Genomic DNA, 27,197 nt, shown 5'->3' on the forward strand with positions numbered 1-27,197 from the left:
ACTGACACAGGCCAGTATCAGAAACAGGTTTTCTTCTGTGCCTCTAGTAACACTAGGCTGTTATTATGTTTTGCTATTTTCTTTGCTCTGGCAATACGTCTAAGTGTCAACTGTTTACATAATAGTGTGGCATGAGTCAAAAAAGGCTAAAAGTTGGAAAAATTTGTTCTGATACGTAGCAATTGTCCAGCCAGTAAACTGACTGTCAGTGCTCCCATATATTCATAATTTAATCAGAGAAACACCACTCTGACATTAATTGAGACAGGCGCATTAAGCACTTCTAAAAAATGGGACCTTATTGGGATTTCTAAGTTGGGAAAAATTTGAGGCAGCGAAGTAATGAAGAGATATGATAAGCTCAAAGAGGGGTTTGCCCTACAGGACTCACAATATCTAAATACATACAATTTAATCACGCACTGGGAAGACACAAAAGACAGTTACAAAATAGTAATGGATATCCTCCTTTGAATATATAGCGCTGACTGAACCCTTAAACTTGAGAGCTACATCAATGACATACGAAACATTGATGAACAATGCACAAGATTAACTGATGCTGATAAAGATAAAAAGAGAGATGAATCGATGCTGACAAAGATAAAATGAGAAAAGAACTTGACCCCAGAGGAATAATAGAAATGGGAGGAAGCAAGGTGAACGTTTGAGAGGTAGCAATTACCTAAAGATTTCCACTTCATACAGAACAAAATAATGCATCATGTACCATACTAAAACCTAATCTATACATTTGGATTTACACTGTCAGAATATGTTTGCAAAAGTGGGAATATTTGAAAAGCAACAGATTTTAAAATAGAAAAATAGAAATATACAAGAGTAGATGGTGTCAGTGAACACAAATAGAATTTTTAAAAAATGCAAAGAGAGAAAAGAACATCTAGCAAAAATTCATGTCTTGGGGCATTAACCCACCCACCCAACAGCACAGTTTATATACTGTTTTGTTTGAGAATATTAAAAATTCAAAATTTGTTTTAGAAAATATATTTGCTTTGCTCTTCAAATACTCTTCCTTTTCCTGTAGAGGTACCAACATTTGGGGAGGCACTGGTGACGGCAGCACAAGGGCAGACAGTGATAATGGCACCAATGGCATCAATTGGGCGCTGATGAAGGCATGAGGTGGGTCCAGCAGCGCCAGAGGCCTTTCCTGGGAGGAGGGGAAAACTCTGAGGTTGAATTGTGACAAGGGCATGCCTGTCTGCGTAAACCTAAAGTGAGTTCCATGGTTATCTGAGGCGCATCTCAGGGCACCAAAGCCTGTCTAATTAACGGCATCATCATGTTGAAGAATTCAGCTAGGTCAGCACGAGGCATCAAGAATTCTGGCTCAGCGCTGCATATGGTAGAGAAGGCATTGGTCCCAGACCAGGCCTCATGGTGGCCACTAGAGTCAGTAGTGCCACTGTAAAGGGCTCTGCAGTGGAGTGGTCTCAGCAAGCTCATGCTCTGAAGAGAACTCCATTTGAGGCACACTGCAATGAGGTGACCTACCTCAAGAAATGTTGATGAGTATCATCTTCTCTTGTAGCCTTCTCTTCTTGTGCTTCTATTTCTCTGAGAATTTGGATGATGCCAAGGAACGCTACTTTGAGGCTGACCTTCACTTCAACTGGCCTTATGCCTGTTACATGTGCAGCCCATCGGAGGTTTGGTCTTGCACTTCTTGATGGCCGTGGCGTGGTTGAGATAACGTGTGTTTTCAAAATTCAGTCGTCCTCCAGTTCCAGGACCACAGACAGACCCTGTGCATGTCGGAAAATAACAGATGTCTATTGCAAGAGCAACAGTGTTCCGGTCTAGATTTTTTTGGTGGAGCGAACTCCGAGCAATGCACTTAGAAATTTAGTTAATTGTGTAAAAATGCTATAGAACATGAAAAATCATTGAGAGCAGGTCCAGTCTATGACAAAAGGCATGAAACAATAGAAAGCTGGCGTCTGTGTGCCAGGGTAGTGCTATATGGCTTTTCTGGATCAGAGATGAAGCCAACTATAAGAGAGCTATAAAGAGTGTCTGGATGCAATCTAGTACTTGAGGATATTCAAAAGGTGGGGGAATCTGATGATTTAAGTAACCATCACTAACTTTAGTTTTTTTAATTAAAACTCCTTGGCTAAACCTACTTTATCGAGCCTGCATGGCAGGGTGTCTGTTGGTGACTCGAAAAGGTGTGTTGGGTTTCTGCATGACAGGGTGTCTGTTGGTGACTCGAAAAGGTGTGTTGGGTTTCCGCTGACCACTAGGCAACTTAAAGAGGAAGAGACTGCAGAGCTCTCACGTCACCCAGGTCGTCTTGAGTAGTTCATCAATACATGAAAAGGCAAACTAGATCAATTCTCACAAATGGACCTGGGAAACTTTAAAGCCCTGGGATTGTTTAAGCCACTTACCATAGTTTACACCATAAGAGTGTTCTTCAGACCCATGGGCACTGTCTCCTGAGTCTGAGAATCCAGTACTGGTTGAGGAAGATGAACTCAAGCTGTTCACAGGACCTTAATGTGCTGAAGAAGTACCCTGGTACTGATCCTTTTTTGTATGCCTAATCTGTAGGCACCCTCTTTTAGTCTGATCTAATGTTTATTTCCACTTTTCTTAGTGCAACACTCACATAGGTGTCATTTCCTCACTTTAGGCCCTAAAAACATTTCTATGTAGATGATATCCAGCCACGCCCTACATTCAATAACTCCTCATCTGAAGCCCCAATCTTTACACTATCTGCAATCAAAATGTAAGAATCCAATAACAAACATACCAAACCCCATGTAATGGCCTAGAGTCTGACCCTTTAACTCCGATTCCCTTTTTCACCACCATTTTTATTCCAGCCATTCATGCTTTGTCTGCAACTCACATTCATACTGACCCCTTCTGCTATGTTCATATTCACAGGTTTTTCCAAGAAAATCCAAGGAGGTCATGTTTTCATTTCTAACCACAGCACCAAACAACTTGCAAATTCTCTGCTAGAAGAGGAGAATAAAGTTGAATTGGGTAAATTACAAAAAGGGCAACCAGGATTTTTAACAGAAAGAAAGGAAGTACAGGGGAACCCCTAAGAAAACCTACTGGGAAATCCACAAGATTTTGGAAAATACACCTCACCTACTAATCAGTGGCATGCTTCATCATCAGCGCATATCCACACCTTGGTAGGGTAATACCACCAGGGCAGACTCTACCATGAATGGGAGTTCTTATATAATATATTTTCTGGATAAAGCAGGGATCCAGTTGAACAAAGTAAGAAAGTAAAAACCTCAAAGTGTACCCTGTCAGAACTACTAGTTATTGGTAGGATATCATGGGTTTAATAAAAATCAGTACAAGGTTTTAATTGAGTGTTATTATCTCAATCAACCCATATTCTTGCCAACATGTTTTGGCCCTCACAAAGAGCCCATATGAGTCGGGCCTTCTTCGGGGCTATACGTATGCGTCCCTGCCTTTTCTGGCATGCATTCAATGCACCTTAGTAGATCAAAAGGCCTCACCTAAAAGTGGGTCCTACTAGTTTTCTGGGGCACCCTAGCTTGTCCATTGTCTACAATCATGTGGGTCTGGTGGTGGTGGGGGGGGGTGGAGGGGAAATCATCCTATTGTCACACGTACTCCAAGGAATGAGTTCCATCTCGTCACCTAGATGTGCTGCCTAGACCACTGCCAAACCAAACTGCATACGTCGCAAAACGCACTGAATTAAAATACATTTTTTTCTCTGTCTTATTATTTTCTATTATTATTATTATATTCAGATTAGTGTTAATGAGGCCCTTTGGAGTCGGGGACTTCCTGTTCCCTTTCTTGGCACTTTAGCCTTTTCAAAGACCTCTGGTTTTCACAGAATCTCTATTGTGCCTACTCCCTGCTGCCTCCAACTGACAATTTTTATTCCACCACCTTTACTGCCTCCATTGATTCCCAAACCACTGCCCTTTTCCTCTTCACTTTTTGTAGAGATTGTCTCAGTTTACCCATTGCCACTCTGTCAATCCTCACCAAGTCCTCCAGCAATGACGACTCTCCCCTTCAGATAGCCAGCAACAAAGTCTGCTCTCCTATTCTTCAGGAAACAAGATCGGTCAGTTTTTACCCATCCACCTGTAGATATGAAGACAGAAGCAGCAGTGTAAGTGTTCCAGAACTAAAATCTCTTGAACAGAATCCAGTGACCTGAATTGGAAATCCACCAGATAGCCATGTTGTTCCTTTTTAACTCAAAGCTCCTGCTCACCTTGCTCTAGGTTGAAGACATCCATGGTCTTGGTGAACTTGGGGCGTCGGTAAGTGCCACCCTGGCGCAGGCCACCCAAACTGTACAGGTTTTCATCAGTCATGAGCACACTGGAGAAGGCTCTCTTGTTGGGTATGCTGGGGAATTTGGTCCATGATCGGTTCTCGATGTCGAACACCTCAAAGGCATTGACTGCATATTTAGACTGTCTTCCACCTGTGTGAAGACGAAAAAAAGGAAAATGTCAGGCACATTATAGCCCTCGTAGAAAGTGAGTTACTGCCTAAGTCTAGACACAGATACTTTATAAACATGGAGCTGAGAAACTCACATTAGTGGCACCATCAGCAATGGAGATACAAATCTGAATAATAGGACACCGTAAGGTACCAGTGCAACCCTACCGACACCAGCAGTAATGCAGATACAAACCAGAGTTATAGGGCACCTTAAGAAAATCAGTGCAACCCTACCATAACCAGCAGTAACGGTGATACAAACCAGAATCATAGGGCACCTCAAGGTACCAGTGCAAACTTACTGGCACCCCCAGCAATGCTGGTACAAACTAGAATCGTAGGGCACCCTGAGGTACCCGTGCAACCCTATTGATACCAAGAGTAGTTGTGATACAAACCAGAATCATAAAGCAAACTTAGACAACTGTGCAACCCTCCCACAACCAGCAGTGATGGAAACAGAACCGAATCATAAGGCACCCAAAAAATAGCAGTGCAAACCTACCACAACCAGCAGTGATGGAGATACAGGCGATACAGACTAGACTCAGAAGGCACCCTAAGGTACCACTGCAGCATACCACAACCGCCAGTGATGGAGATACAGACTAGAGTCATAAGGCATCCTAAGGTACCAGTGCAAGCATACCATAACCAGCAGTGATGGAGATACAAACTAGAGTCATAAGGCACCCTAAGGTACCAGTGCAAGCATACCACAACCGGCAGTGATGGCGATACCAGACTAGAGTCATAAGGCATCCTAAGGTACCAGTGCAAGCATACCACAACCAGCAGTGATGGAGATACAGACTAGAGTCATAAGGCATCCTAAGGTACCAGTGCAAGCATACCACAACCAGCAGTGATGGAGATACAGACTAGAGTCATAAGGCATCCTAAGGTACCAGTGCAAGCATACACAACCAGCAGTGATGGAGATACAGACTAGAGTCATAAGACATCCTAAGGTACCACTGCAAGCATACCACAACCAGCAGTGATGGAGATACAAACTAGAGTCATAAGGCACCCTAGGGTACCAGTGCAAGCATACCACAACTAGCAATGATGGAGATACAGACTAGAGTCATAAGGCACCCTAGGGTACCAGTGCAAGCATACCACAGCCAGCAGCGATGGAGATACAGACCAGTTGAGTTTGTCCTGAATCCCATGGGCGGCTGCAAAGTACTAAACCTCACAGCATCCCACTGCATGAACCACACAATCCCTGCAGCTCTGAAATATTTTTATACTTTCATCCCCGCTGCATAGTTTCAAAGTAGCAATGTTTCAACCACTGTAACATTTAAAGATACTCTGCTTATTCCGTTACTAAATTGCTCGTGCATTTATATCTGTAGAACATTAAATGTAGCATAGTTTCTGTAAAGATCTGGAGTTCTGAGTAGAAACAAAGGTATTCAGAAAGAAAACGAGTTTTCCGTTACCTTACAGCTCCAGCGTCAGGTGCAACCTAGAGGTGAACGTGCTGCGAAAGCCGATGGTGGTTTAATTTTGCGGCTTAGTCATAGCTCTAAACCTCACGTACCGCTTATGGTTCCATGTTAACCATCTGTACGATGTATCACTTCCTTCATCTTGGCTCTTCTGCCAGTTTTGATCTCTACTTCTTTCCGTGCTGGTTTCATTTTTAGCACACACCTATGAATCCGATAACCTTCTAATTGCAGTAAAGGTATTTTTTATGTTTCGAATGATCTACCGTGTTGTTTTTAAGTAATAAAGTAGTGCTAGGTCTAACAAAAAAAAAGTAACATTTTACAATACACGTTAATTGACGACGCCACCCCCCTCACCCCCCACCCCAAAAAAAAAAAAAAGCTTCCTTCCTTCCTCACCCAGCACGTAGATCTTGGTGCCACGCAGGTAGGAGGTGGCCCCGTAGCGCGGGGTTGGCATGTTGGGCATGTGCACCCAGATGTCTTTCAGCATGTCGTACTGCTGCAGGTGGCTGTGCGGTCGCAGGTCCATTCCCATCCCGCCGGCAGCGTAGACTCGACAGTCTGAAGGGAAAGAGAGGGGAAAGTCATGAGGACTGAAAGCTTTGGGCCCCGCGGTTCAATCTGCTCCACCGAGGGTCATACTGCCCAATTTTTAGGAGCAGGATACTGGAGGGAGTGGGAGCTGGGAGACACCCCCCGCCCCCAAATGCAGCCCCCTTGGGTAAGTTGGTACAGCTGAAAGGCCGCTAGCGTCAGAGAAGAGGCAGCTAGAGGGAGGTATAATTAACGGAAGGGCCTGGGGACAGGCTCTGCCGTAATATGGACTCTGGCTGCCACGGGCCTTTCAGGCTATCAGCTACCACAGATCAATCTTTCGGGAAGTCTCCCAGTTTCCTCGCAAACCAATGCACCTCTTTCCATCACGCAGATCAGGACTGTGGACGAGGGACAAATGATGCGTGTCTGGTCGATCGATGGCGCACGGCCATTAGTTGTCCCTCATCGATCGCCCTGTTGTAGTTCGCACATTCTAGCAGCAGGAGCTCAGCACTCATCCGATTCCAATAACACAACAAATCTTTTCATCTCTTGCGACCTCGCGGTCTAGTACAGAGATGACGAAGGCAGAGCCTCGCCTGCCGCTGGAGCTCTTCCCCAAGAATGGCGGAGACGCGCACAGACTCCCCCGGCTTACAGTACTTTCCGACATCACACAACCGAGACCCGCTACATTCATAATGTGCCAGGGACAACATGAAGGCGCTGCACTAAAATTTTTGCAGATGGACCACAGTCACAACGTGCCCTGCCTCCTGCCACAGATCATCACTGGTAGAGAAGGGTACCCACCCCCCAAAACTGTGACAGCATTTTATAATTAGCGTTATCATCAACGTCTTCATGACGAAGCCCCGATCTAGAGTTTGACAGGTTAAAAAATACACAACTGAGAACAACACGGGTGCAAAGGGAGAAGCACACAGGAGAGAGAGAGCAACTGGGGTGCAAAGAAGCACACAACAAAGAGCGAGCAACACAGCATGGGTGGGGAAGTGGAAGACATGGGTGAGAGAGCAACGTGGACCACTTGGGGTAGAGAAGCACCTGGGCAAGCAAGAGCAACGAGAGTGCGGGAGGGGGGAAAAGCACACAAGGGAGACATCCGGTAAACGCATGCACTCATGTGGAGTGGTTATGGTAAAATAAAAATGAGTTTGACAAAAGTTAGCAGTGGAAGTAATAAAAGCTAGCTAATCAGACAGATGGGAAATAGGCTACACTCCAGGGGATGGGCAAACACAAGACTGACAAGCTGCAGCATGGAAAGCCAACAAATAACAATCAAGCAAAAGATAATAAAGCTAACCAATGGCAGGCAATGGGCTGCTGTGAGCCTAGATAAACTCTCAGTAACCCGAAATAGGTCTTTTGCAACCAGACGGCTGCACTGTCAATTAGGCTCAACATAAGGAGTCCCCTTAAGTAAACAGGAGAACAATGCAACTCATCCATTCAGAACAATGTGTGACAGAAATACACCTCGGTGTCACAAGAACAGGAAGGAAAGCAATCAAACGAGGAACACACATCTGAGATATTCTACAAAGCCATCCAACCATGACCAAGAAGTTGACCCAAAGCCCATTCTAAGCATACTGTAGACAATAGGTCTGCCTACAGACCACAATAACTGCCTGCCGTCAAGACCTAGAAACAGGACATCCCTTTTCAAAGGGGTGCAGCATCGTGATTGCGCAGCCACCCCTTAGCTTTCACTGTAAGGTCATTCGAAGGCATAGCTTGTCTAACCTGAGCCAACACACAGTGTAGTAAAATGGATGCCTGGCCTCCTGACAACCAGAAGTCCTGGATTCCACAGGGCTGCGGGAAACATTGGAGAAAGCTGCAGTTATGGTTACTTTCACCCTTCCCACAATCAAAGGCTTCAGGAGGTTGGCTCCAGACAGGAAATATGTTTGAATGGAGTATCAATTTAAAAGGCTTTAGATCTTCAAGGACATTTAAATCCCATTACATTTCTATTAATGTGATTCATGAAAGAGAAGGAAAGATATTCGTCAGTCACAACCCTCAGTCTCTGAGCGCTGGTACAGAGGCTGAGGGAAGTGCCAGATTTAACACACCAGGGTGCTTTGAGAAAAAACATTAATTTGCTCTTTGGGTTCCACAAGGATTTCTTTTTATGTAGAATTCAAGTTAAGCCAACGAGCTTGAAGGCAATTACGTATCCTCTGCAGACTAGGCACAGAAAAATAGTTCTTTCTCTGCGATCTGCTGGTAAATTCAGGACAGACTGGATCCTCCCCAACATATAGATTAACCTGATGCCTCTATACAGAGCTGACAACCAGGTGTTATGGATTACAGCGCCATTCAAGACCTTATTCTCACAAGGCCTTAGAAAGCCATTTGAAAAGTCATCACTGGACCGCCATTACCTTGTAGGTAGGACAAAAGTCCTGTGAATCACAGTTTTTGAAACCACTGCTATTAGAGTAATAGAACGAGATAAAACATTGGAATGTTCAAAGCGCTGCTGACGATGGAGCAGCACAGGGACGATAATGGCTGGTTCAGGCCTTTTTCAGAATTCCAAGGTTTTTATTTGAGTTTCCCACTGTATAATTCTGAACATTCCACCCTGTATGGGTACAAGGGTCCAGTAAGATTGTAAATCTTCTGCCGCTGACTATACCACTTGTTCTAAACTCTCTCATCTGTTACAGACCAAAGCCTGAGGCTCTGACATAAATCTTGGGAGGAGGACATTTCAAAACTGGTGTAGACGTCTGCAGAGGTAAATACAGCCATGTAATAAACAAAAAGAGTGCATTTTCTGTGGCTAGTTAATGTCACCAGAACCCCGAGGTGGCTTTATAGATTTTGCACGGAATATACTTATTCCTTAATGGGAAATTATTTAATGAAAAGTATTAATTCAAACTGAAATTTGAAAATATTGTTGATTTAGATTTTTCGATTTACAAAATAGATCCAAGAATAAACACATGCTGCAACACTGAGTAAGTGCTAATGATCTGTTCAAAATTGATAAAAACTAAATAACAGCAATGCTTTAAAAGGGGCACTAATGTAAAAAGAAAGCACAACTTAAGCTAGCACAATACTTCACATAATTACAAGAAACTTTTCTTACAAGCACTTGACAGTGCAATTGTTTCCCTGTCATGCTCCAAGTTTGACAAACATTTGAAGGCTGATACAACAGAGCGAATTTCAGCCTTAATGTACGAAGGTTTGAAGACTTTTGTCCTCGATGTCTTTCTTATACGATGTGCATAGCAAAATAATGTGCGTCAGGTAGTTCAGCTTATGCAGTTGGCAGCAGCACTGGCATTAGGGTTGGCTATACTGAACCCTCATCCAAGATAATAAGTATTCCGAGAACAGATCAGATTCAGACAGTTTAAACAAATAACTAGCTACTTACTGAGTTCTTTGGAATTGTAATGAGTCAGGCAGTTTTTATTTTTAATGAAGCGTTTGTCACCAATGAACGACATTAGTAACATGCTTCAGTGACTTTTACAATGATGCAAGGGTTTGACCCAGAAGGATTGCCTTCTGATCGAAAAACAAGCCTTGACCTCATCATGGGGGCTTGAATTTCTGTCATACACAGAAGGCACAACCAGTTTTGCTCAGCATGGATCCATAGGGAAGTCAGCCATAACTGAATAAACATCTCTCCTAATTAGAGAGGATATAAATGCGGCCTACCTACTTTAGAAGCATAAGAGAATACAAATCTAGTTCTAGCAATAATGCAGCAAATCCGGCTTTTGTGTCAAAATGTAAGGTTCTTCGTAATGCGTGTCCTCTGAAAAGTTTTGATAAATGGTCCGTTTCGCAAAAGTGAGTGTCGGAAAGCTATAAGTGGCAATCAACACAATTTTTGCTAGATAGGCCTTTAGTAAGAGAATTTTTGAGTTACCACATATAAATACTTAAATTCATAATAGTAGAACATTGCAGCCAGGGTCCTAGAGTAAACAAGCTGCACATGAACATTAATAGTTCTACTATCATTGATAATTACTCCTGAATTATTTCTATTTTATAGTAATAATTTATTAAATTGCGTCAACTTTGTTTTGCTAATATTAATACTACAATGATGTGTACTATAGTAGTTTTCTAAGGTTTACAAATTCCGTTTAAACCCAGTAAGTGTACAGTCAAAGATAGCTAGCTCTTCTGCATAAAGGAGTGACTTCAGTGACACTATTTAGTTTTGGTGGGTTGCTATTTACCTTTTGTAGGGCAGACTGGAGGTTGTATAAAGACAGGAAAAACAAAGGGGCAGTGGGCGAATTGTGGATGGGCGGCAAGCATACAACTCTACTTATGGCCATCATGTATTGCCACCCGCTGTCCACTCCCTGCCCCAAGTGATGTTGACCTGAGCCCATGTGTCCAGATGTAGAGCCAGTATCAGCTTCAGCAAACCACACATAGACTCAACTCAGCCAACTTAGATAACAGTAACGGGGAGTTCATTACAATGAAAGCAGATTTAGCATCTACAAAATAGACATCTCATTCATTTTCTCAGTCGGTTTTGTGAGCAAAATAATCAAGATAAAGATGTGGCGTAGTATTGAAGGGCTCGGCCTAAACTCAACCTAGGCAGATCCATAAAACAGGCAGGTTTTAAACCAATTAGAAAATGGAATGGTTTTAGAGGAAATATCATTTGATTAAAAAATTGTTGAGTCTAGCTATTTGTCCGAGTACCATGTGAGGTCGGAATAAGACGAAAAGGATAACTAAATATCAAAATACAAAAAGGAGACCTATTTGACAATGATGCCATTTAACACAAACAGAAAATGTGCAAAACCCATAACAGATACAAATAAGATAAGAAAGAAAATAATAAAGACCAAAAAGAACACGTGTTAGAATATGATACCTCATATTAAATTCACATTTAACAATTTAAAACCATCCATAGGCAGAGCCACACAAAGTGGCAGGTTTTAAATCAATTAGAGAATCAAATTATTGTAGAGGAAAGACCATTTGATAAAAAAATAATTGAGTCTAGATATTTGTCAGAGTTTGTGATCTATCTCAAAATGAAAAGAGGAAAAAACATTCTCTTTATTTCAAATATTCTCAATAAATCCTCTAAAAGTGCTCACAGCCCTTAGAGAAAAGACACCCATATGAAAGTGATCATAAAAAGAGAACACATAGATGAGAAAACAATAACATACTTGAAGTTATAAATAGGAAAAAGAAAACCCGACTCCTAGTTACTTAATTACAGTTATAAACGTATAAAAATAATTTCTAGGAATGGAAATATCAATACAAAGCTCAGATACTGTAAATTCTTCACAATGTTAAATTATTCTGTTTAAAAAAAGTACGACACTTCGGAAAGCATTCAATTAATCAATAAAACGTAAGACAAAATCAGCAAGAAAAACATGTTAAATTATCAATCAACTGTAGCAGAAAATTGTTGATCCTTCACGAATAGTATGAAACCAATTTTGATCATTGCTTTCAATTGGATTTTTGCTTTTTCACATATTGTTTTAAAGGTTTGATTTGTTCTAGCCTACCCATCCCCCATTTACCATATCTGTTTACCACCTCCCTGATTGGCTACTTTTATCCTTCCACATGTGTGCTTCTCAGAAACTTTTATTTTCTTTTTCTAAAATCACTCATTGAGAGCATGTGTTTTCCAGCACATTTTTCATAACATTATAAAAGTTCTACTTTAATCACATTTTCCCTTTGAGGCCATCTCGCTGCATTTACAGATTTATACATGTTCACCCTTCTGCTTTCTCTCCGTGTGCTGTCAGTTTTAAGCCATTTCATCCAGGGCTTTTCCTGCACTTTATCTGCAAATTTAATTGCTTACCATTAACACTATCATAATTTAAAAATCTTATACCATGCTTTTCTTAAGAATTCCATCAAAGTGCCTTCTTTTGTATCATACAGAGTATTTGCGTAAGTGTCTAGGCCCAGGCCCCGCAAATGCTCTTCACCTCCGAGACCTGGCTCAACCCCACACTAGCCCCCGTCATCACCACAACTGTCCCAGTGGGCTATAAGATCGCTCAACAGGACTGCCCTTGCAAGCAAGTAGGAGGACTTGTCATCATTTTTAAAGAGCCCATCAGATGCACTACTGCCACAGAGAACAACGCCCCATTCATGGAACACCTGCACTTCAAGGTGCAGGTTTCTGAAAATGTCATGCTGAATGGAACCCTCACTTGACGACCGGCCGCAAGCCAACTTCGCTAACCTCATCACAAACGTAATCACCTTACTCACTATCGACTCCATAGCCTAACTACTCCTCAGCAACCTCAACTTTCACCTAGAAGACAGAAAGGATACATGCTCCACAGCATTCCTCGAAAGCCTGAGCAACATCTGACTCACCCAGCTAGTCTCAGAACAAACACTCACTGCAGGACACACACTGGACCCCATATTCACCACCAGCGACACCATCAAATTCAATTCCACCATGCCGCTACTTTGCACACCAACGCGACCCCAGAGAACTCATTGCTAACCTACACACCACCAACCAAGACTGCCACCTGACCAAATGGACAACCCTCACCAGCGACACTGCAGCAATCATCTGGGCCATCCACTCAGGGGCGCCCCAATGGACTCTTGCCCCCACCACATCTACAACCTGGGAACATCACCAATCAGCATCACTCTGACCCCCACATCCATCAGGACCGCCACCTTGCCTGAGTAATGGAAACTTGCAGAAATCACAACGTACTCAAGAAGCCCACAACTGACCTGAACCAGCTGAACAACTTCCGACCCATCTCTCTACTGCCCTATACAGCCAAAGTGGCTGAGAAGGCCACCAGCAAGTAATTAAGATCCCACCTTAAGGTCCACCAGCTGCTGGACAACACTCAATCAGGATTCAGAAAGAACCACAGCACTGAAACATCACTGATCGCATCAACCGACAACATTCAAACCATCCTGAAATGAGGAGAAACAGCAGCACCCTCCCTGATTAACCTCTTTGCAGCCTTTAACACAGTTTCCCACCTCACCTGCATGAGAAGGCTTCACAAGATTGGCATTCAAGGAACCAAATTCCAAGTGGTCTGCTCCTACCTCAATCGAAAAACCCAAAGAATCAGGCTGCTACTTTTCACCCCAGATATCAAGAACCTGATATGTGGAGTCCCACAGGGTTCGCCCGTCAGCCCTCCACTCTTCAACATATACATGTTATGTTGATTAGTATAATGCACTAATCACGTAACAGTGTATCCAGGTGTTTGGGGCAAGGTGTGTAGGTATGAGGTCTCAAGGTGCTTGTATAAAGAACCAGGTCTTCAGCTTCTTGCGTAACTCAATAACTAAGGAGGAGGCTCTGATGTGTTGAGGGAAGTCATTCCATGTGTTCGGTATGAAGTAGGAGAAAGAGCGACCTCCAGTTTTACTTTTGCAGATGCGGGGCGTGTGAGCGAGTGAGAGTGAGGCAAAGAGTAGGTGTCAGGTGGGCTAGTGAAAGTGTATGCGGCTATTCAGGTTCTGTGTTGTGTAGGGCTTTGTATGTGTGCATAAGACATTTGAATTGGCTGTGATTGTGAATGTTTAGTCAGTGAAGCTTCCTGAAATGTGGTGTAATGTGAATGTAGAGTGGGAAGTCGAGTAGGAGTCTTGAGGCTGCATTCTTGATGGTCATGAGTCTGTGTAGGCAGTGTTTGAAGAATGTGGCATAGAGTGTTGCCGTAGTCCAGCCTGCTGGTGACAAGTGCTTGTGTGATGGTCTTTCTGGTGTTCTGAGGCAACCATTTGAAGATCTTTCGTAGCATGCATAGAATGTGGAAGCAGGACATGCACACTGCACTGACTAGAGCCATCATGTTGAGCTTGTCATTTAGGATGATTCCTAGATTATTTACGTGGTCTGTGGGCGTGAGTGTTGGTCCTAACTCTGACGCCCACAAAGTGGAATCCCATGGGGAGGTCATGTTGCTGAACACCAGTTCTTCCATCTTTTCAGAGCTGAGCTTCAGGCAGTTGTTTCACATCCACTCTTCTACCAGGGTCATGCAGTTGGTGAAGCTGGTTCTGGTGGTGTTTGTTTTGTCCATCTGAGAGAGGATGAGTTGACTGTCATCCGCATAGGAGATGACAGTAATGTCTTGTGATCGGATGATGTTTGCGAGTGGTGTCATGTGTATGTTGAAACGAGTGGGGCTGAGGGATGTTCCCAGTAGGATACTGCATAACAGTTTCTTGGTCTCTGATGGTAAGGGTGGCAGCTGGCAGCCTGACCCTTTGGGCGGTTCCTGTGCGGATCGACCCTTTGGGTTGTTCCTGCGAGGAACAAACAGAACCATTTGAGAGCGGATCCTTGTATGCCAATCTTGTGGAATCTTATGATAATGGTGTTGTGGGAGTCGGTGTCAAGTGCCAGAGAGGTCAAGCAGGATGAGGGCCTGTTTCTAATTGGTTCAGGATGTTTCAAATGCCGGTGGCTGTGACGAGTGCCGTTTTGGTGCTGCAGTTCTTACTGAATCATGAATGTCTGTTGTCTATAAGATGGTGAAGTTCGAGGTGGGTTGTGAGTTGCTTGTTAATGGTCTTCTCAATCACTTTGGCTGGATAAGGGAGCAGGGAAATGAGTCGGAAGATGGTCAGTTGATTCAGGGGAGCACGGACATGAGTCAGAAGTTGCCGGTGGCTATGATGAGTGCCGTTTTGGTGCTGCAGTTACTGAAAATTTCCATTATTTCTGGAAAGCGGCCCACATGATGGACGTGGTGATGTGTGGCTTAGGGTGGTGCTGATTGGTGATGTTCCCAGGTTATAGATGTATTGGGGGCATGGGTTCATTGGGGCCTCTGAGTGGATGGTCCGCACAACTGCCATTGTGCCATGTTTGTTGAGGGTTGTACATTTGTTCAGGGGGCTCTGTCTTGGTTGGTAGTGGGTAGGCTAGTAATGAGATCTCTGGAGTTGGGTTGGTGTGCAAAGTTGCTGCTGATATTTGTGATTTTGCTGTGGAAGAAGTTAGATAGGTCGTCACCCAGACTTATTGGGAGGCAGCAATTTTATCGATAGTGGCTGAGGGTGAGGCAAAATCCTTGAAGATTGAGATCTCCTTGCTGCTGGAGCTTCCTTCAATGCAGTCCACAACTGTTTTTTTTTTGGTGTCTCTAATTCGCTGGTGATGGCGTCTGTGTGCATGACACTACTCGCCAATACCATCCACTCACAGAAAACGACCGTCATATACCCAACTCATCCGCTCCATGACGGAGAGGACAACCAACACCAGAACCATTTTCAAAAACTGCATGACAATGGTAGCAGACTGGATGCAAACAAAATGCCTGAAGCTTAACTCCGACAAGATGAAAGTTCTGACATGGCAACAAGACCTCCCCATGGGACCCACCTGGTGGCCGGGTGGAGCTAGGACCAACACCCAGATTCATAGAATGATTCTAGATGGCAAGGTCAACATGATGGCACAAATCAGCACAGTGAGCACCACCTGCTTTCGCATTCTATGCATGCAGCAAAAGATCTTCAGATTGCTGCCACACAACAACAGATGGACTGTCACACAAGCACTCATCTCCAGCAGACTCAACTGTGGAAAAACTCTGTGGTGGAACATCTAAATAACTCATACAGACTCCAGACCATCCAGAACTCAGCAAGACATACTCAACAGACAACGCCGCCACCCATATCAAACCGCACCTCAAAAAGCTTCTGTTGACAAGCGCAGCCAATTCAAACTTTGAATGCACACATACGCATAACACAGGACCAGACTACTTGAGCAGCTGCATACACCACCACCAGACACCTACACTCTCCTTCACTCTCTCACACCCACCCCACATCCGCAAAAAAAGAGCAGTAGGTCTCTCTCCTACATCACACCAAAAATATCGAACATCCCTCAACACATCAGAGCCTCCTCCTTACTTCTTGTATTCCGCAAGAAGCCGAAGATCTGGCTATTCCATTAACCCCAAGGAAACCAGACACCTATACACCTGTCAGAGCACCTCGATACCCTCACAGGCGAGTAATGCTCTATACAAATTAACATAATATAACTTGGCCTGCTTCCCTCAGCACCTTTCTTTTCATAACATTATACAAATTTCATATTCCACAAATTTGTCCTTCGAGCCGCTCTTACATACGCTTTCACTTTTACGTCGCTTTTCCCTTTGAGCTGCTGTCCTGTGCATCTTAGCTTCATGTTGCTCCCTCTCTTGTTTGTTCACTTCCACCCCCCCATCCACTTTGGCTTGTCTCCGTTTGCTTCCCTTCCCATGACCTCTTTGTTGGTTCCCCTCATTTGCACTCTGTTACTCCTCACCCGCATACCCTGTGTTGCTTTCACACGTCTTCTGGGTCACTGAGTAGTGTGGTCTGGCTTACCTCAATAGTCTGGGTTCCTCCCCCCACCAGAGCTCTCCCCCACCACCCGCTCACGTTAACTATTTTTGATTGTTTGAAAAGAAAAAATGCGTGTGTCATATTGTGAAGGCACGCATATAAAATGACACAGCGGACTCGTGGGCTTTTTTGCCATGCTGTGCAACATGGCTAAAACCACTGGTAAAGCCAATAGGTCTCCTAAAGACCAGATTTATTGGCTCTGCCAATGCTTGTTTAAAGACAGGCGTAACTAAGGCCCGGCTCACAGGGATTTTTCAGTGCTCCTCATTTTGTTACAATTTGGACAAGGAACCGCTGACCAGAGAACTGGACCTTTTTATATGAAGTGTAGAAAGAATTAATTAAATATTCGACTCGTTTAATTGACTGCCTTATAAGGAAAAACGTTGTTGAGAAAGTGTGGTTTCAGTGAAGTCATTTGGCTATGTTAATAACATTCTTTAAAATTTAGTGTTTTCTAATTTGGTATCTGTAATATTGCTAATGGGCTTTGGCAAATAGAATGTTGAGGTTTGTTTATCTTTCATTAGGAGGAATTTAACAAATTGATTGGTGAAGCTCAACAGTCTGGTTTGAGGTTGTCATTTCCGGCATATATAGTAATGCCTAGAAACCTACTTACTGTTATAAAGAACTGGCATATCATCCCTGTGAAATATGGATTTTTGGGCAGCACAAACAGTTAAACATACGGGTCTAGTTTTACATAGAAGTCAGGCAACTCAGGGCAGCTAGTAAAGTTGCTCCACTGGGCTACATGAAAAGGAAAGAGTAGAACACGACCATAACTGCTAAGATGTGGTGCTGTTCTGCTCTCACCCTGTGCTGGCAAACTTTAGGCAGCCGTGCGCTAACGTAGACACCCTTGCACTATAGTGCATGGGTGTCCGCATTGTATGAAGCATAGTTTGTGTACTTAAAGGGACCCCTCCCGGGAACAAAAAATATGCTGTAAGGCTTTTCCTACTTAGCATGAGTGTTGTACAATGCAGCACACATGCAAGGTGGGAAAATCAAGGAGAAATAAAATATTTCTCCTTGTTCTATCTGCCACAGGAAGCTGCAGGATTTTGGCACAACTCCCTGTCTACAATTCTTTGTAGATAAGAGTTTGTGTCAAAGCCAATGGGTGGTTGCATGGGAACACCCGTGCACCATCCATGGAATGCCCCACTGATGCAAACTAATGCAAGTAAGCACATTGCACAACTTTGCATTACTTTGGGTTACAATCCAATGCGACTGTACATATCACCTGAACACTGCATCGGATTTGCATTAATAAAGTAATGTAAGTCCGATGCAAGCATTTGAAAATCTTAGTCATAATGTACAAAGAATGCATATAAGGTGGCACTGTAACATGGTCCAATAGTGAGTGACACAATAAACCACAAGTTACAAGGATGAGTGGTTTCCGCAAGTTGCAAGGCCAAATGGTTATCACAACCCTTTGTTCTTAAGGCAGATCTCAATTCCCCACACAGGAGGGTATACGGTCTACCAGCTTAAATGACAACTTTGGAACGTGAGGCCAAGGAATATGATCGCAGCCTTGGCACTAGTCTGAAAACAGTATGATTCTGACAAATAATGTACCCAAAATGCAACTACAATTATTAATATGTGAAATTAAATTGTGGAACTGAAAAATGAAGGTCCCCATTTCAATGTAAAGCACTTTGTTACTCTCCAGCTAATTTGTGCTTTGTAAATGCCAATACATACATACACTTTAACCATTATGTATTTTTATATTACATGTATTTCCATTGCAATAACATTTCTTGGGTTAGGATGCAGAGATAACTTTTCAGACAGGAGAATGTTTATTGAAAATAGTTAAATGGCATAGTCTTTGTTGTCCGTAATAAAATGAAAAAACTTGTTCATGCATGAATATTCCAGGAATACATTATTTGAAATATTAAGAAGCATATTTGTCTACGTTTGAAAGATGCTTTTGAAGCTGATCTTTGAAATGTTCACCTGACAAATGGCGCAGACTGCAATTAGAAAGGTCAGGTTTTATTTGCCTTTCTATGTATTCATTTCATTTAGTTTTTAGTACACGCAAGAAAAATGGAAAGGCCCATTAGAGTTCCACTGGATGAGGATGAAACCCCTGACCAACATTCGTCAATCAGTGGTCCCCGGCGTAAGTCTTTAGTCAAATGATTTCCTGGATAGTTCAACCTTTAGGGGTTTTATAAATTAGAGTAATTTAGGTTCTACTCTAAGGTGGGGGTCTAGGGCATTCCAAAGCTTGTAACCCTGCATTCTCAGAGATCAGACAGCTTGTTTGCAAATGACTGAAGGAGGAGCGCTGAGGGATCAGATGCAAGGATCCTAGCTGAAAGTTCCTGGTGGGATAAAACTATATTTAACTTTTGCAGACCAATGGGTCTTTATAGCAATAGGTCTTAAGGATAATGTGAAGATATTAAGGGCCTTATTTAGATCTTGGCTGTAACTGTCAAGCCATCAAATTTCCAGCGGATCCCTCGTCCATTTACTTGGCAGTCCGCCCAGCCAATTTAGATGTTGGGGAGTCCATATACGAAAGACCGCCGATGACCCCAGTCACGGGGACATAGGCAAAAGCAGCTGGCGGCAGGACTCAAGCCCCTTTTCCCACCGAGCCAATCACAATGTGCATTCCCATCAACCTAACTGTGGTGGTCAAGCCGCCACACCTGAGTTGGCAGACTGGGGTGAATATAAGCATGAAACTTACCTTTATTTTTTTTAGTTTTCCCATTTCCTTTCACCATGAATCCAATCGTAGAAGAACAACCTTTGCTGCTGGACCAAGATGAAAATCAACCCCATTGTCACTGGAGGTATGTTACTGTTTTACCTGCCATCCTCAAAACTGTGGTTGAACATTACCACTGCACTCGAGCATGTGCAAGAAAGGTTTGCGACCAATGCTACAATGATGAGCAATGCATATGTCTGTAACGTCGAACTTAGAAAAATGTTTAAAAACACACCTCAAGATATTAGTAGCAACCACCAATTTGGAACTAACTGCCTTCATGGCAATGGACACCTACACCAAAAGTCAAAGTAATCCCAAATAAAAATGTGTCCATACAGGTGTGTGCATTAATGTCCCCTAAACTACCAAATCATACACATAAACAGTATACCCAATAGGAACTACTCAAATCCATGATACTGTAGCAATTGCACTACAAAATGCTACAAGCGGTGTACACAGAATGACAACCAATCTTACCTCTAAACTGCAAACATGTCAGAGATCTATGAAGGTCACATGTTCCCCTTGGTGTGGTCAACATACGGCAAACATTAGATGTAATTTAACTCTATAGTGGCAGGTTCCCTGTGTAATGCATATGTGCATATTATTGACACATTATGTCAAAATAAACATGCATGCATTCGCCAGTCACAATAACACATATCATTTTGGTTTAAGTGTCCCTTAACATGATGAATGCTTGCACAAAAATTAACATGTCCATCTCAAATGTACAACACTAATGTATGCATTTAAAAAAAAAAATCTGAAATATAAAACCTGTGCTTGTCACTGTCACAAATCAGGGTAAGTGCATGGGTGGCACACACATTATCAGAAATAACAAAATCAGAAAACAATTAGTAACAATCAAAAAATAAGGCTAGGACAAATGTATTCTCAATGAAAATATGTTTATATATTAATGAGATAACTCTCTCCAAAGATTTACAACAGTTTGGGGTAACACAAGAACAAAGGCTTTTTCATAATAAGTCCAGACTGGGTTGCATGCCCATCACTTGCCTCCTAATTTCACTACTAGAAGACACCTCCTCTGGAAGGGGCATCTATGGGGCAGACAGCAGGCACCTCAGTTATGTTACTGGGGGGCAGGAGGGGGGGGGGCTTGGGTTTGAGAGTAGTGGGTTTTGATTTCAGAGAGATGGGTTTGGATTTGGAAGGGGTGGGCTGGGGTGTGGAAGGGGTTCGAAGATGTGTATGTGGTGTATGTTTTGCTTTGTGTTTTTTACTGGATGCCTGTTGTGTGGGTGAGTGTGTACAGTATGTATGTCAGTGGATGTGTCTGTTGTGGAGGTGGTGTGTGTGGCTGTGGTGTCTGTGGGTCTGCTGGTGCATGTGTCTGTCATGGTGGGTATGGTGACTGCGGGTGTGGTGGTGTGTTTGGGTGTTTGTGCTGTGGTGGATGTGGTGTCTGTGGGTGTGCTGGTGGTGAGTGCAAATGTCTGTTGTGGCGGGTGTGCTGGTGGCGAGTGCAAATGTCTGTTGTGTGGGTGTGGTGTCTGCAGGTGTGCTGGTGGTGAGTGTGGATGTCTGTGTCATAGTGGGTGTGGTGTCTGTGGGTGTGCCTGTCGATGTTTTGGGGTATGTGGTGTCTGTGTATGTGTGTGTCTGTGTTTCTTTTCATGTTTAAGAGGATGTGCTGCTTGTGTGTGTTTGAGTGGGCGAGTGTCCTCTGGATAGGGCTGGGTTGAGGGATTTTGGATGAGGAAGAGGTGGGAGATGAAGCACAAGGTTACTAAGGCCAATAAGGAGGCCAGACCCTGGAATGACTGCTGTAGGCCACACTTGGCACTGTGAATGCCATCCAGGTAAGCTAGCATCTGAGTGTTCTGACCACTAAACCCCTGAATGGCATTCAGTAGTGCGGTTTGGCTTATAACGATAGTCCATAAAAGATCAACAGCCTCTTCACTGAGCACAGCCTGGGAGACCAGGGCGGGGGGGGGGATGTGCCTGCAGTGAAGGTGACGCCACCCCTTTTAGGGAAGTGGCTATGGCCAACTGCGTGGGGGAGGAGAAAGATGGAGGGTGGAGATCGAAACATGGGTGGCGGACTACAATGCAGGTGGAATATTCGCAGTAGGATCTGCCACCATTAGGAACTGGTTGTTGGTTGTCTGTGGAGGCCTACTAAGAAGACGGTGAGTGACTCGTGGCCTCCGCTCACCCTCGATGGCACTGGGTCCCTAGGTCGTATTTGCACCAGGGTCACAGTGCCCAGCTTCTTCCCCTCGGACATGTCTGCTGTCACCTTTGCCTTGCCCAGATGATGCTGTAAACACAGATACAACAGTTTGAGGGTATCTGTGTAAATGGAGCTGAACATGAACTTTGCTCAGAAAACATTTGCCAAGTCTACCTAATACACCAGCTTCAAGGCACTCAAATGTGGCTTCTTTATCATCAGTATCTCATGCATGTGGGAAGAATTCCACAAACCATTTGCTCACAGTCTAGAAATTCTCCATGCTAGCTCCAATATCATGTATGCCTTTTGTCTCCGATCCACTTTTATTTCCCTGCGTGACAAATGGCTTTAACTGCACTAGTAAATGCATAGGCATGGATACATTCCTAAACCACTTCAGAACCAAGCAAAAACATTTCAGCCTTTCCAAAGGAAACTTATTTTGGGCCCGATATTGACTTATCCAAATGGGATACTCTCAACATCTACGTGATGTAACCTTCCATCTGCAATTGTCGTTCTGAGCATCACTGTTACAGCATCATTGCCTTCCCATCTAGACATAACGGAGGATACTTACATTTCATTTGGGGTAATTCAGTCACCAATGTGGACACATTCCTGTCTGACTAATTCAATACAGTCTGGCATGCAGATTCATGCTGGTTGACACAAATTGGCTTACGTACTCATTTGGGAAGGTCTGAGGCTTTCAGACAATCTGCTACTGTCCACATGAGATAATTTGAAGTTTGCTATTGAAACACATTTCTAACATCTTTCAGATAAGGGATGATGCCATTGTACACATGTTTCCAGTCCTTTTGGTACAGATGTTCATGATCATATTGCCATTGTTATACCTTACCAAGTCTGAAACATAAACTGTTTAACAAGTGCTTACTAAGCCATGTCACCAGTGATAAGGCCTTCATTACCTACTCACATCTCCGATGGAGCATCACACCTGATCCGATCCTCAAATGAGGCATGTTTGGTACAAATGTCCCTCATAACACAGAGAAATGCAGGGACCCCTTTTGTTCCATGCAGTCATGTATCTGCTCTAAACAGTACCTGCCTTGTGATGAGAAAACTAGTGAAAACCTTCAGCACAAACAATACATCAAACACAGCATTAGACACAGTCTGAAAAACGTACCCCCTTCAGAAATCCTTGTGTACGTTGGATGTGTGTCAACCGTTATGGTGATGCCAAACAGAATTGCTGTAAATAAAACGGGTTACACATCAAGATTAGCTACATACAATAACCCACCCCCTTGATGCTGCTGTTGGGCCCTCAACTGCCCATCAAGCTCCGGGTAGGCCACCGCAAGAATACAGGCCATTTGGGGGTGGGGGGTGGGGGGAGCGGGGGTCAGGGTATGGTGCATGCTCTTGCCTCACTGGGGAAGAATGGCTGAGCTGGACTTCCTGGTCCAGCGTCGGAGGTCCTCCCACTTTTTCCTGCAATGCAGGCTGCACCGCCTACCCCAGGGTCTGCACCTCCTTTGCGTTGGCCTTTCACAAATCATGCTTCTGATGGGCACTGACCTCATGGATGAAAACAAACAATAACAAAGAGGTTTTGAGTGCTTTCGTCTGTAGTGCAGTGACACAATTTAGTTGTAGCTCTCACATGCAGTCTCAGAATAGTCACTATAGGTTATTTACAAATATTTCAAAGATCCTAAGAAACCCTAATTTTCAGTGATTTGTGGAGTAGCCTACACATTTTTTGGTTCATGTTACGAATACAGGACCCAAACACCATCTAAGTCAGGGACAGGAAGCTTTTCATGTAGTGAGGCCCACTCCAGATTAGTCCAACTCATTGTGAGCTACTAAAGGCTAACCAACCTGTACATTATTTGCACATGGCAGCAAAGGAAATACCTTGCCCCATATGTGGCACCATGACATGTTACAACAGAAAGATATTCCTTTTCCAAAATATGGGCTGTACATCAGCTTGACAGAACAGTATCAGACAACTTCATAACTTTAAAGATTATACTTGGATTTACATTTCTCTAATTTCCCCCTAGGCAGTATGTTCCACTTACACTAGTGGTACAGTGCCTACTAGCCACTGGAAGTAAGGTGCCTGCAGTTTGTCTAATTAAACCTGGAATTGTGAGTAACATGCACTGAATTCTGAGCTAATCCTCACAGGTGACTTCTCATTTCAATGTATAGACATTTCTAACATCTTCAAACAACATCTTGTACCCAGCTAAATCATTCAGTTCTCTACCCTACAACCACAACCCTTCACTCATGAAAAAAAAGGAACCAACTAGCCTGTGGACAAAGAAGAACAAGTTACTTTGTCAAACATTTCCCACTTAAACATGTGCCTGTTCCTCTGGGTTCCCAAAAGGCTGGCTGTACAGTGACAGGGTCTCCCTGGTGAGGAGCCCCAGCTCCTCAGGGGAGAAGGCAGGGGCCCCGTCACCTGCTTTGCCTGGAATGCTGACTCCTAGAGGTTGGGAACAGCAGCAAAAAATAAAGAGGTCTTGTTGGCTGCAGTGTTAGGAGGCAAGGGAGCTTTTTTCAATATGCCACATACAAGTACATGGTGTACGCGATCCATGATGGAGATAGCCACTGACTTTCATGCATAGCCGTCACACATGTTAGCCTATCGCAGGGTCCGTCATGGAGTGTTCCACCTAATACACGATCAACTTCCACAGACACCAGACGGCTAGCCAATGACCGGACCGCAAGGTCAAGCACCCACAATTTGAGAGTGTGAACCTGTGTTTTTTTCATTTGTTAGTGCATCACCAGCACTTAACATGGAGGCTACTTGTATATACAAATGTTGGATATGAACAGCACTGTTTTTGGAAAGATCAAACACATTAAAAAGTGAAGCATGACTGTGTTTGACATTGATAGTTGGGTGGGAGAAGTAATACCTCCGTTGCCGGTATTTAGAGAAAACCTTTTTTTTAAATATGTGCAAACTACATTTTTAAATGTGTATTATTTGCACATAAAAATATTTAGACATGTAAAAAAGTGAGTTTTGAAGTAAAAAAAAAAGTCAGCATTATATGTATGTATATGACAATATGAGATTACTTATATTATTCAGACATAAGATGTGTGTTGATTATCAGAGTATGGTGTGACTGTTTAAGCTGATTTGTTTTCCATACATGCAGACATTTGAACCCAGGCATGGGTAGAAGATGACAGCCTCAGGTCTTCGGACCATTTCCAGACTTTGCTACTATGGAGAAAAGGGATATTTTCAGGAAGTTCAGGGTAAATAGACAAACTAGCCTGGGTTTGTGTCAGCAGCTGGAGCCTGATCTACTGTCTCACAATACGAATACAACAGCAATAACACCAATAGTAAAACTCATTGCAGTACTTCATTTTGTGGCCACAGGATCTTTCCAATGCAGTGTGGCAGTATCTGGAGGCATGCCCCAACCAACTTTCAGTGGTGTGCTACAAGAAGTCCTTTCTTCAATGCTGAGACACATCAACAGGTACATCCAGTTCCCACGACAACAGGATTTTGCCACTGTGAAGGGAGATTTTTATGCTTTGGGTGGCCTACGACATGTGGTTGGAGCAATAGATGGAACACATATTACCTTGGTGCTAAGAACCCGCAAGGGAACAGGTCTACCGCAATCGGGAGAACTTCAATTCAATCAACTACTGATTCAATCAATGTGCAAGTTGTCTGGCTTAGCTGATTTCTATATCTCAAGTGTGTGTGCACGCTTTCCAGAGTCAACTACTGATTCATTTATACCATGGAACAGCACCATATCCCTCTAAATGACACAACTTGGAGCTGAGAGGGCCTGGCTTGTGGGTAAGTATAACATGACTTGAGGATAATTTTCTTTAATTCTAGTTTGGGATGGTACAATGGCTTGATATAATATGAATCTATTGGTATATTACTTATACGTAGGAGTCTCTGTTTATCCTAACAGACCATGGTTGTTAGCACTGCTGAGGAATCCAACAAGGCTAGGGGAAGTCTGCTTCAATGAGGCCCATGGAAGAACATGGAGGCCAGTGGAGTGGGCTCCTGAAGGACAGGTTTAGGTGCCTGGACAAGCCTGGTGGAGCCTTCTCTACTCACCTGATAAGGTGTGCCAAATCACGGCTGTCTGCTGCATATTGCATAACATCGCCCTGCGACAGAACATCCCAATGATCGCAGAGGATGGAGACCGTGAAGAGCCACCGGAATAGGATGTTGAAATGCCCATTAAAGATGATAGTGGTGAAGGAGGAGGAATGGGCCTACGTCAAGATGTTACTGGCCACCTAAGTGCACCTTTTCTTACTGTAACCTCCAATGTCAGTACAACTTGTGACATACTGATTACATCAGTCCGTGGATCTAATGTAGTGGTAATGGTCAGTTCAGGAATGTCCAATGCATCCATGAATTGACTACTGTGTTTGTTAACAGAGATTTTCTTTGCTTGTGCTAAATATATGTGTCCTCAAAATGTATCCCTTGAGTCAATTTTCTCATTTGGAATCATTCATTTTGCCTTGATATTCTGTTTTAGGATCCTCCACATTCTCATCTTCATTTGAACGTTTCAAGGTTGTGACATTTGCAGTGATATGTTGTTGGAAAGTGCAAAGGAAACATGGGTTGATCCAGGGACATACGCCCACTTTTGATGTACAGATCTTGTACAGAGACAATTTGCACAGTCATTGAATGGAAGCTCTTGAGATTGTGTCCGGCCTGTTTTCTGTTGGATGTTGCTGCCACTGGCTCATTTTTCAATTTGTGCTCAGTGTATGAAGCTGTTGATGTGTCTCATCTTAGTTGCAAGAAATGTTTGCAGCACAGCACTTAAAAGTTGTGGTGACATGCCTCCAAATACTGCCACAATGTACTGCAATGGCTCTGTGGCCTCCAATTTGTTAACTGCCATGATGTAGACTATTGATGTATTTGATGTGGAATTCCTGTTGTGAGGGTAGGATGTCTGGCTCCAGATGATGCCATGACTCAATGATAATTTGCTGATATATTTTGATTGTATAAAAATGCTATTTCTTCCCTAGTGTCAAGGTGGTAGAGTGTCAACCTCTAAATGGCACAGACTATTGGGGTTATACATGGTTTGTGAAAATCAGCTCAGACTTTGACCAAGACTTGTTACACACAAATGTATGACACCAATACTTTGTAATTTTGTATGTTTGAATAAAATGTGTGGCACGTTACCAA

General features: G+C 43.3%; 1 protein-coding gene across 5 annotated transcripts in view; it reads right to left on the reverse strand.

Annotated features, from left to right (window-relative positions):
• The window catches only part of KLHDC8A (kelch domain containing 8A), a 74,933-nt gene that overhangs the window by 30,756 nt on the left and 16,980 nt on the right, over nucleotides 1-27,197 (reverse strand). For 4 of the 5 annotated variants that reach the window (XM_069238542.1, XM_069238543.1, XM_069238545.1 and 1 more), the window contains 3 exons: nucleotides 6,372-6,536; nucleotides 4,268-4,483; nucleotides 4,033-4,134 (listed from right to left, as the gene is read on the reverse strand). In XM_069238542.1, coding sequence (XP_069094643.1) covers nucleotides 4,033-4,134; nucleotides 4,268-4,483; nucleotides 6,372-6,536 — 483 coding nt within the window. Of the gene's footprint in view, nucleotides 1-4,007; nucleotides 4,135-4,267; nucleotides 4,484-6,371; nucleotides 6,537-27,197 lie in introns of all 5 variants that reach the window. The other variant, XM_069238546.1, reaches the window with a different exon arrangement.

This window comes from Pleurodeles waltl, chromosome 6 (assembly GCF_031143425.1).
Source record: "Pleurodeles waltl isolate 20211129_DDA chromosome 6, aPleWal1.hap1.20221129, whole genome shotgun sequence".
In the NCBI taxonomy this organism is placed as follows: Eukaryota; Metazoa; Chordata; class Amphibia; order Caudata; family Salamandridae; genus Pleurodeles; species Pleurodeles waltl.